The 12,593-nt window shown below is 38.6% G+C and overlaps 1 protein-coding gene across 1 annotated transcript in view; it reads left to right on the forward strand.

The window, feature by feature from the left end:
• LOC137769941 (contactin-associated protein-like 3) overlaps positions 1-12,593 on the forward strand; it is a 170,709-nt gene that overhangs the window by 139,054 nt on the left and 19,062 nt on the right. The window contains exon 21 of the mRNA XM_068552128.1: positions 12,327-12,557. Within this exon, the coding sequence (XP_068408229.1) occupies positions 12,327-12,557 (231 nt within the window). The remainder of the gene's footprint in view (positions 1-12,326; positions 12,558-12,593) is intronic.

Genomic DNA, 12,593 nt, shown 5'->3' on the forward strand with positions numbered 1-12,593 from the left:
GGATTGGAAGTGTTAGTTTGCAAACACGGGAAGCATTCATCATGCTGAAAGAAGCTCCTTGATATATGCATGATTTCCCAGTGAGTGACAGTCAAGGTAGAAGCTTGTACTCTTGTCTGAGTGCGCATATAATCACGAGTAAGTGCTGCTTGCGAGTTGAACAAGGGCGTTCCTTGAAAAATGCCTCCACACTTACCCTCTCACTTGGCTATCAAGCATAATGAAACTTTGCATTTTTCTAACAATTCAGGAAAGAAAAAACCAAAGCAGATATAAGTACACAAATTCTGTAGTAATCAGGGGTCAAATGCAGAAATCATTTTAATGATAAATCTAGATTTATGTTTAAGAAGGAAGAGAAAAGGCTGCTTATTTTCTGTTAGCAAACAAGCTTTGGGCTGTGGTCTGGGCCCTGTCTTGCCTGTGGGCTGAGGTGAAATGTGTTCATTGCTCCCAGCTACTCTTGGAAAATCACAGCCTAAATATCCTACAGACATCCTTTATGGCTGCCAGTTATTAGACGTCAAACTCTTGACGCCTTTTTTTTCCCCTTGTCACCAAGAATTACATTGAAATAAAAACAGATATTGAAAGTCATTTCTTTTATTTTTGATTATATATAAACTGTATGTTTTATTGCTATTTAAATGATATCTAGGGGAAATCCTCTTGTGGCATGTTTATTATTCCTCCTCTGGTACTTGATACTCATATGGCTATGTTTTGTCCTAAATAATCGATGGAAACTTATTAGGTGTTCAGCCATTTATACATTGATTCTTTCGGTCATTTCTTCTACCCCACAGATATATATTACATCACCAACTTGAGAATGTTAGAAAAGGCACATGAATGGATGTTCAAAATATGTCGAGAATCACAGTAACTATTAAAACTATCACGTCTTTCAAACAGATGATGGGCAATGAAATGATGACTTCTTATTTTTCAGACAGAGGAAATGTTATGAATGCTAGCGCTCTCCAAGGGTGCTCTTGTAAATGGTAATAACAAAAGTGTAACATTTAGACGCTGCAGCCTAACTGTTAAAGCAGCCCAACTGTTAAAAAGGCAGATTAAGCCAGTGCTCCTTCACTGGTAAGAATAGAGTTTTAGCATGGTACGGTGAATAACAACTTCAGGCTGAAGCGGTGGTGGTCCTGCCTTGTAATCATGCCTTAAAGGTAGATAGAGAATCTGGCCTTGACGATGTATTGACAGAGTGGTAGCTTGTGCTGAAGGTCCTTTCCTGTGGTTCATTGTTCTAGTCGCGCTTCCCACATGTGGGATAGTAATGGTTCGGTTACCACAGAGATAAAATGAGAACATTTGTTTCCCACTGAGTGCTGGGAGATGTTTATACCTACCACAGCCCATTGTAGAGGTGAGTATTCCAGTCTCCAATGGGTTGTCTTGATGTTTCTCAGGCATTTCTGACATCCCTGTTTTCATGATATTAGATTTTTTTATTCTATTTAAAATTGTGGCATAATCTTAAAAGAATTGGAAAAACAAACAAACAAAAAAACAAACCCCCCAAAAAACAAAAACGAATTGGAAAAACAATTCAAAGGAATACTGCTCCTTCAACTTTTGTCCCTGAGAATAACAGTATATGTTTAAATAGAGATTATGAAATTCCTAAAAGTTCAAAGACCATGTTGAGCTTTAGAGAACAGTGAGATAGAACCCTATCCTTGGCTGTCAGCCCAACAGTTATAATTGTTTTTAATATCCAAATGGAGAAGAATTTGCTCTCTTTTTTATCTGATATTGAGCTGTACTCTCTGGCCCGACGGATCCTTGGTCTGAGCAGTGAGTAATTGATCACCCAAGGGGTGTGCAAGCTGCAGAGCTGAATTTTTGTCGAGTGGGTGCAAGCTGTGTGTGGAATGATGGTTCTGTGTGCCCCCAGATCTGATCCCTCCTCCACTGCCAGACAGAAGTCCGTGTGTTCTCTTTTTCCCAACCCAGAGGACAGATATGGTCAATAAACAAAACAAACACAGACCACACACAACTTCATGCCCTCAGTGACTCCAGCATCTGACAGGAGAGATGAGGCATATTCAGAAATGTCTGTCACCCAAAGTATGAATAGAAAGTTGCCATCAGTAAGTGTGAAATTGACAAAGGAATATTTTTAAGAACAATTCGGCTTCAAACGTATGATCTATAAAGAAATAGGCAATAGATTACAGAAATCGACTTAATCACTGAACTGCATTATATGAAGGGGATTGTTTTAATAAAAAAGTAGAATAATAAATTTTGTTATATAAATTTTTATTTTCCTATAAGTTAATATATAGAGGACAGTAGCATGGGACTGAAGGTGTTAATGTTTTTATTCAAGGATGATATATTCAAAAACATCTCTCTCAGGCCACAAAAATTAAAGTTGAAACTCAGCAATGAAGTTTATAGCCTGAAGCAATTGAATCTAATAAAATTATAAATATTCATTTCATCTGTACCTAGAGGTATATATCTTGATCAAAGGCTAATAAAACGTTTCATGTTTTGGACAACTTTATTTTAGGATGGCTTCTGTTCTGCTGCCACTCTCAAATCAGTTACTGAGTATAAGAGGACTACAGTTTTGTGTTCAGATTTGGCGAGTGTAAGCAGAACTGCCTTTCACTAACTTATAGTAAAGTAGACCAACAGATTGGCTAATAAGGAGCTATTAATTTCCCAAATAAAGTAGTCCCAAACTATGACAAGTCATCCAGTACTTATTTCTTGTTAGCTATTTTGACTCATTGACTTATCCATTCATTCAGAAATGTTTGGTGGTCCCTAATATGTACTCATATTTCATTGGACATTTCAAATGCCTCATAGCAAAATATACTACTGTACCTGCCCTCAAAGCACTTGTGGTATAACACAAGATATAGACAATAAAACAGTGTTCTAATGATTAACTAATCTAGTTAGTCATTATTATTATTTACCCTAGTGTGCTATGGAAAAATGGTTCAGCATCATCTTCTAATTAACATGCTCTTGTTCTTTCCATTCTTCAATGATCTTATTAGTGATGACCAATCAGGTTAAGTTTTCCCGATTACTATAAAATAATTTTAGTATAATCCTACTTTAATGTAAATCTTTAGATTTCTAGTGTTCTATGTAGTTTTAACTCTGATAGGATTTATACTCCCAAAGTATGAGAGCTTTAAAATACCAAGTAAGGCGCCCTAGCATTTTTGCTAAATTTTGTTTCTCTAAAGACCTTTGTATATTTGGTATTCTATTCATTTTGGTTTTTGTGCATTTAAAAAAAAAACAACAAAAATAACAAACCCAAAATATCAAAGCAAAACAAAAATCTGTTTTTGAAGTGTGCAGACTAAAGATATGTCTTCCTATCTCTTCCTGGGGGAGAATACAATTCACATCAATATAGTCATGTGAGTAAACCTTAGTAGGCCAATTATCTGTGGGGGAAAGAAAATCCACTGAAGGATTGTGTGTTGAAAAAGAGCTCCATATATGATAATTGGGTAATAAATCATTCATGGAAATTACCTGCTGAGATCTGCATAGAGAGACTAGAGTTTAGATATTAAAAACTCCATTGACTTATGTGACATATATTAGTCTTTCCTATGCTCTGCCTAAGAATTTATCTCATTTAGAAGAAATTCACATAGAAAGACACAAAGAGTTTATAAAATTTCAGGAATATGAATGTAAATGCAAAACTCCTCAACAAAATATTAGCAAATCTAATGCAGTAACGTATAAAAATTATTATATGCCATGACCAAGTAAGATTTATCCCAGGAATTTAAGGTTGGCTCAACAGATAAAAATCAATGTAATGCACCATATTAATAGACTAAAGGACAAAAACCACATGATCACCTCAATAGACACAGAAAAAGCATTTGAAAAAAATCCAGCATGCTTTCATAATGAAAACATTGAACAAATTAGGAATGAAAGGAACTTCCTCACATGGAAAAGGGCATCTGCAAAAACCCCACAGCTATTATCACACTTAATGGTGAAATAATGGAAGTCTTCCCCTAAGATCAGTAATGAGATGACGACGTCCACTCTTACCACTTTTGTTCAAGACTGTAGTGCAGGTTTGAAGGAGGGCTGTTAGGCAAGGAAAAGAGTAAAAAGTATCCAGATAAAAAAGGAAGAAGTAAAATTATCTCTATTGGTCAAGGACACGATCTCATAGGGAATCCATGAAAAAAGCTATTAGAGTTAATAAACAGTTTTGGCAAAGATACAAGACCAACACACAAAAATTTACTATATTTCTATATACTAGCAATGAACAATACAAGAATAAAATGAAGAATGAAATAATAGAATAAATATTCTATTTACAATAGTATCAAAAAGAATCAAATGCTTTGGAATAACTTTAACAAAAGAAGTGCAAGACATGTACGCCGAAAACAACAAAACATTGTTGGAAGGAATTATGTAAGACTTACATAAACGGAAAGGTATCTGTGTTCATGGACTGAAAGACTCAACATTGCTAAGATGGCAGTGATACCCAAGTTTTTCTACAGATTCAACACAATTTCTATCAAAATCCAAATGGCCTTTTTTTCGCAAAAATTGACAAGTTGAACCCAAAATTCATATGGACATGCAAGACAATCTTGAAAAGAAGAATAAAGTTGGAGGTCTCACCCTTCATGATTTCAAAAATTAGTACAAAGCTACAGTAGTAAAGACTGTGTGGTATTGGCATAAGATAGACATATTGGTCAGTGGGCTAGATTGAGAGTCAGGAAGTAAAACTATATATTCATGGTCAGTTGACTTTTAACATTGGTGCCAGGACCATTCAATGGAGAAAAAATAATCTCTTCAACAAATGGTGCTGGCCCAATTGGATATCCACAAGTTTAAAAAATCAGGTTGGACCCCTACCTAACACCGTATACCTTGGATTAGGCAACGGTTTTTTTAGAGAAGTTTTCTTAAAAGCCTTGGGTTAGATCATGGATTCTCAAAAGCACAAGCAGCAAAGAAAAATATACTGGATCTCATCAAAATTAAAAACTTTTGTAATTCAAAGGACACTCTCAAGAAAGTGAAAAGACAACCCACAAAGATGAGGAAAACTATTTGCCAGTCCTGTGTCTGATAAACAGAATACATAAAGAATTCTTATAACTAAACAGTAAAAAGACATAACCCAATTTAAAAATGGCCAAAGGATCTGACTAGACATCCTTCAAAGAAGATATACAAATACGAACATGAAAAGATGTTCAAAATCATTTGTCACCAGGGAAATGCAAATCAAAACCACAAGATAACCATTTCACAACCAATAGGATGGCTATGATCAAAAAGACAGACAGTAACAAGTGTCATAGAGGATATGGAGAAATTGGAACTCTTGTCCATTGCTGGTGAGAATGTAAAATTGTGCAGCTGCTGTGGAAAAACAGTTTGGCAGTTCCTTAAAACGTTAAACATAGTTACTAGGTGACCCAGAAATTCCACTCCTAGGTATATACCCAAGAGAATTGAAAATATATATCCATACACAAAAGGTGTACACAAATTTTCAGAGCAGTATTATTAATAATAACCAAAAATTGGGAACAACCCCAGTGTCTGTCAACTAAGGATTAGGTAAACAAAAGTGGTGTACAATGAAATATTAGCCATAAAAAGTAATGAAGTACTCATACATGGGACCACGTGGATGAACCTTGTAAACATTATGCTAAATGAAAGAAGATAAACACAAAAGACCACATAATGTATGATTTCTTTTATATGAATGTCCAGAATAGGCAAATTCATAGAAACAGAAAGTAGTTTAGGTTTTCCAGGGGCTGGGAGGGAGGTTGGAGTGGGGAGTGACCACTAATGTGTACGGGGTTTCTTTTGGGGTGATAGATTCAGCAATTACATGCTGGGAAAGGTTTTACAACTCTGTAAAAAAAACCCACTGAATTGTACACTTTAAAAGGGTGAATTTTATGGCATCTGAAATGAATCTCAAAAATAAGGAAAAAAATCCATTAGAGATTTATTTCTTTTGCTAATGCCTTTTCTGCACATGTACCTGGGAGAGTTAGAACACTGAGTCATAACTGGACATTTATTCTCTAGTGTGAATGAGTTTATTCAAGAACAGGGTTTGATGGGAAATAGAGGGGGAGAACTGGAAAGGCCCAGGGTTAAGGACCTCTGAGATGGAGTGAGGGCACATCAAGAGAAGCCTGGACAAGCCTAGTCACAATTTTAAAAAGAGCTGATGAGCTAAAAGCAGCAAACATGTAGATTCTGACATTATTTCCTTGTCATGTGAACGGGTGGCAGAGACTATTGAAATGTCATTATAGGAAGAGTTGATATAATTTACTAAAGAATGTTCTTCCAGTAAATACCTGCTGGGAGTGCTTGTTAAAGTGCTTAGGGTCCCAAATCACCCCTGATTTCTTCCCAGGTATTGGTTGCAAGTGCCAGGGATAGTTTGGTGTGGTGGGGTGGGGTGCAGGGAAGGGGGAATAATTCACTTCTTTCTGACTCTGAAAATCAGGTCCCTCCAACCCTGAATTGTTGGAAAGACAAGACTGAAAAAGTCTGTCTAGCATGATTTTCTAATTAGGTCATTTATTTAGCTAGCATAAAGGAAGTTCACTCTGGTTTCATCAACTCCAAAATAAATAGCAGGTTGATATTTATATTCAGTCTAGCCAATTTCATTCACTAAAATGTTTTTAACATTCATCCGTGTTGTTGCATGTAATAGTAGTTCACTTGCTCTCTTTGCTGGATAGTCTTTTATTGCATGAGTATACCACAGTTTGTTTATTCTTATATTGATGGGCAGCTGGATTGCTTCCAGTTTGGGACTGTTAATCTCCTGTATTAGCTTTATAGTTGTACCTCTTTGTATGTTTTTATCAGTTACTCTTAAGATTAATTATTCATTCTTGATTTATTATATACTACTTTGAATGTACACTTCCCAAACTATGGAAAAACCTTATTTTTTTTCCATTTTACTTCCTCTTCCACCCCTTTTGCCATTGTTGTCATGTATTTTACATATTATTTTTTCCACAAGACATTATTATTGCTGTTGTTTTAAACAGTCGATATTCACTTCAGTTATCTACGTATTTACCCTTTCTGATACTCTTCATTGCTTCCTGCAATTCCATGGACAATTCACTTTGTTTCCTGATTCTTGTTTGCGGATGAGAGACTCAGGGAATCTTGGAAATGCTCCTTTTGCTGTTCCACTGTTTACCGCCGGTGCCTTTCAGAAACACTGCTCATTGTGGGTAGCAGAAAGCTCTTCACACACATTTTAATTCTTTGTTCCTTCCTTTTCCTTCTGAACCTTTTGTTAACATGCTTGTTCCTCACAAAACCAGAAATCATCTCGTGTGTTGGAATGCATGGCCTTGGCAATATATTTTAAAGGCATCACTACCCAATACCTGAGACAGTTGAGAATGTCTATGTCCTGAATTGTTGGAAATTTGATGGTGCTCTCAAGATTTCATACCACAGACATTTTTTAAGAGAAAAAATATATTAAATCTGTTTTTATCCAAAGTGATTTAAGGGGTTCTACTCAAAATTACAGTAGAAGTGAACTTTATCCTCAGCCCTTAGCTCACTTTTTCCTAAACATGACTTTTCTTCACATTCACGCTCAAACCACTTTCCCTTCCCCTTCTTTCCTAGCATGAAACTGCACCTGATTTCCCCTTACTTTCTGTTGATGCCTGTGTTCTCAAGCTAGAGGTTTATCAGACATTTTCATCCTGACGTGTAAATTTCTAATAATGCACTAAGTATTCTCCTAAGGTTCTTCCCCCACCTTTTTTTTCTCTTTACACTTTAAAGGGAAGAAAATTTTTGAGCCAAAAGGAAGGAACTTAATGATGGAATTTCAGGAGTCAGCTAACAGGGAAGATAGATTTGCACTCATTGTCTTTCTAAGCACAGTTCTGTTAATTCGGATGCTGGCTTTGTGTGGACCTGTTTCTGGGAAATGCAGCTTGGACCATAAGACTTGCCTCTACTCCCAATGCAACTTGCTTGTGCCCCTGAACCTAGGAACTATAGGGCCAGCCCAGCAGGCAAGAGGAGGCAGGAAAGTGTGAATGAGAGAGCTGGGGTAGGAGTTTGCCCTCTGGACTGGAGGAGAAGTACATAGCAGAGTCTTAGGGTGGTGTGTGAAGACCGTGGATCCTGGGGAAATTTTGCCTTGCAGAGAACTCAAGACTTCCAAAGGGAAGGTCAACATTGCTCCACATTACCGTCCCCATCCTCTCTGCTCCTCCTGGAGCTGAGAAAGGGATGGATTATCGGGCCACAGCCTTCCTACCATGGTGAGGCTGAGGGTGAGAGACCTCTTCCTATGCTTTATAAGAAGTCAGATAGTCTGAATGCAGGTCTGCTGCTGACTATAGAGCAGAGAAGCTGCACTGTCCACAGTTGTCAGGACCTGTGTATCGTATAACACCCTTAACCATGGAGTCCCAATAAGCAGTCCCAATAAATAAATAAGGAAATAATGATGCCACCACTAAGGGAATCTAAAAGCAAGAGTAAGGGTAGAGAAAGAAGAAAAAGCAACAAATAAAATTTCTTGCATCAAAATAGAGCTATTGAAGAAGACAGAAGACAACTAGGATGAAACTTGGCACTCAAAGAGATTTTAATAAAGTCACACACACAGACACAAGTACCAACTCTGGGAATTAAAATAAATATGATTTTTCAAAATTTCACTGGGTGATCTAAAGGAGAGAATCATCACCGGTGATCCTTAAATAGTGGCACGGAGTATCATGTAGATGAAATGTCTCAAGCCACAGAGCAAAATGATTAAGACGTAGAAATTAGGGGGGAAAAATAAAACAGATTTGGAAGTTAGATCTAGAAAACCTAATATGAATAAATAGAGATCCAGAAAGAGAACTAGAAGCAAAGACAATACTTATGTATTAAAAAAATTTCTCTGAGCTAAAGGACAACCTGAGTTGCAGATTGAAAGGACTCATTGATTCTGATGAGAAAAGACACACATCTGGGGAAATTCTGGGAAAATCCGTGAATTACAAAACCATAGAGAAAAATCTTCCAGACTTTGTAGACAGAAGTTACTACAATGGAAAATAATGATATTGACATCAGCATCCAACTTCTCATTTGCAACAATAGAATAAAAATGGTAGAATGATATAGTTATACTGCTAAGAAGAATGGTTGCAACTCATGCATCTAATATATAACTTATCTGACAAGGTTAAAAAAAGATATTTTGGATAACAAGGAAAGATTGAGATTAAATACTAATCAAGCTTCCCATCTTAAGAAAATACTAGAGAATTACTCCAATCAAAAAATGAATCAAAACCATGACCTCAGGATGGAAAATTGACAGGAAACTATGAGCACCAAACCTTTACATATATTTATACCCACATGTACATGCATAACATAGTTACAGCTACATGATTAATGATAGGCTATCCAGGTACGTATAAATTCACCCATACACACTCACAAATCCACATATATGTATAAATATTAAGTACAGAGTCTTGAAATACAGGAAAATATAATGTGATATGATATGCTACTGATGTTTCTTTCCTTAGTAACAACACTAAAGACATGAAGTTAGGTTATCTTTAAAAAATAAATTCCACAAAATTGGCCTAATTCATTATGATAAATGTCTGCCCGAGATTCCTTCTGTTACCCTTGCCTAGTAGTGCTCAGGTCAGACTTTGACCAGGAACAGGAAAGCTAGTGTTTGTCCAACAGCTAAAACTTTTATTTTACCTGTAACTTTTTTTTTCATATGTTAGCCTTGCAAAAGTCCTGTGTTACTATTGCAGTGTCTCCCATTTTATTTCTTCTTGACATTGTCTCAAGTATACATAAGCAAGGGTGCCTTTCTTTAAGAAATAGATAATATCTGAATGCAAAATTTAAAAAGTAAAGTCATCTTTAACGTACACTTTTGATTGATAATCCTTTAGTTGGGTTGTGCCTATCTCATTTTACGTCAGTGTACTTAAGGAGCTACCTGAAATTCCACGTGCATAAAGCTCTTTGATGTCTCGTATAATCAACTTGGCCAAGGTAGCTATGTGTGTCAGACAGATGTCTATTATGATTATAACAATGCATGCCCCCAATTTTAGTTGTTTGTAGAGGTCTTTTCCATAGCAAACATTTACTTTTGCAACTTTAAAATCATGAACAGAATTTTGTAAGCCCAAGTAACTCCCAATACATTTGCTGAAAATCTCAAAGTTAGGCCATTTTTCTTGAAGGTACAGCTCTTTTCCAAGCCAGAAGAAATAAGGATACAGAATATTTGGTTTTCCGGAATTATAGACTGAAATAGTGAGATGAAGTTTAATAGGAAAACGGTGAGACCTGTAATAAGAGTCAGGAAATCTACCCCATGAGTTTGTATGGGAGACAACACTTGACCTCTCCTCTCTTAGGGTCTATGGCTGGACCTGAGAATTAAATTGACATAAGACAGATTAACAGGGGGAAAGCATACAGATTTTTAAATGTACATGGGAGTCCCTACAGGAAAATGAAGACCCAAAAAGCAGATAGGCCCAAGTGTTTATATATGAGGTTGAACAGAGAGTGGTGATTGTGAAAAAGTAACTAAAATGTATGAGGAGATGAAAGGAAGATAGGGGTTATTTTAACAAGGTTTGTATGTACAGATTTCTCTGGGCTGGTCTCCTCATCTCTGGTCATAAAAATGTATTTTTCCTCCTGGTACAAAAAGGGCAGCTTTCCCATAACAGTTTTATCTCCTGCTTTCAGGAACAGAAAGCAGATGTCAGTGTCCTTGTACCTGCTGTTTTTCAAGAAAATAATCCTTATGCCAAAATGGCATATTTGGGGGTGGCATATTCTGCTACCCTTCGAATAGAAGCTTCAGGGTATGTTGTTTAACTTTAGCGACAATGAGGATGTGTTTAGTTACCATGACATTCAGTAAAACTCAGTGCCATAAGATGGCAGCCAACTATGGACGTACATTTTTAGCTGGAGCCAGTGCAAATAATCTTTTATCACAAGGTCGGTCCTCTGAATTTCTCAGGTCACACCTTGAGAGTGACACATTTTTAAAAATTCCAGTACCCAAACTGTCCACAGAAGGGTGGTAATGGGACTAAATTTATTCTTTGATTATAAAATATATATTGCATGCATCCTATGTAACAGACATTAAGCTAAGTGCAAGGGAAGGCAAGAATAAAACACACTGCCCACCAAGGGCTTTCCACATGTTTCATGAGAGAGGGATGATACAAGGAGAGTGACCTTCTGCAACTGATGCACCAGGCAAGGCTAGCTGGAAGTGTGGTTACACACCCCTGGCTTCAGAGTTCAAATGCCACTATTCAAAAGTCTATAAATCGCTTAGCACAATGCCCAGCCTATGGGAATCATTTGGTAAATTCTTGGTAGCTGTTTATGATTGTTTGAAAAAGAGGAGGCAACGAGCCTTTCTACACAAGGTGAAGTGAGAGGGAGTTTGACAGCAGATGCCAAAGTTGCCTCATACTGATGTGGTTTCCTCTGTGGGGGACATGGAAGCTTCCCAGGCTGGCACATTTAAACTTGAAGTCTACAGCTAAGGGCCTTTGGTCAGATTTCGTGCCCACAGAGCAAGCGCACTGCGGGATGTAATCATAACTGAAATGAACGGATTGATGTTCTCTCCTGTGTCAGTCGCTGCTCTTCTTCGGTCTTAATAACCAACTTCTGTCAGTTGGGGATGAGGGCGGGGATCAGGAGGGGGTTGATGGGGGCAAAAGCCTTGATTTATGGACCCGGGACAGAGACCACCTTTGTGAAGAAGGGTAAAGGAAGTGTGGTGCGGAGTTCCCAGGGCAGCACTTGCAGTTACGGAGAGGCCCTCTCTGTGGGGGTCAGAACAGTCAGCCTGAATAAAGTGTTAATTGTGAGGGAACTGCAGAAGAGATTCCCAGAACGCTGCTGTCCCCCAACCCAGGAGACCTAGATTACCGGCCACAAATCCTGTTAAAACTATTTTGAAAAATGCATTGGCGGAGGATTTCATTCGTCAGTGCCCCGTGACTGCATCCAAAGGAGCTTCACTTGACTCACACGGGGAGTGAGCACCCGCAGGGCATCAACCAAGGCGGCAGGTACCGACTCTGGCTCTTTCCTAAAAACGAAGGACTCGGAGGGAAGCTCAGTTCATCACTGCTGCGCAGATGCAGGCTATTCCTGCGTCCCCGCCAGTCGCTCCTGAGCCCTAACGGTGTGTCCTACTTCTTTGCCCGCAGGGCCTCCCGGCGCGGACCGCGACACGCTGCGGGCTGGCGCGCACGGCTTCACCGGCTGCCTCTCGGCAGTGCGCTTCGGTCCCACCGCCCCGCTGAAGGCGGCACTGCGCCCGGGCGGGCCCGCCCGGGTCACTGTCCGCGGACACGTGGCCGCCGCGTCCCGCTGCGCGGAGGGGGCGGGGCCCGGAGCTCCAGCGCGGGAGGCGACCCGACCGCTCGCAGGCGGCGCAGGTGCGTGGCCCTCAGCCCGCGGTCACTCTGCGCCCG

The sequence above is a fragment of the Eschrichtius robustus genome, chromosome 10 (assembly GCF_028021215.1).
Source record: "Eschrichtius robustus isolate mEscRob2 chromosome 10, mEscRob2.pri, whole genome shotgun sequence".
NCBI lineage: Eukaryota > Metazoa > Chordata > Mammalia > Artiodactyla > Eschrichtiidae > Eschrichtius > Eschrichtius robustus.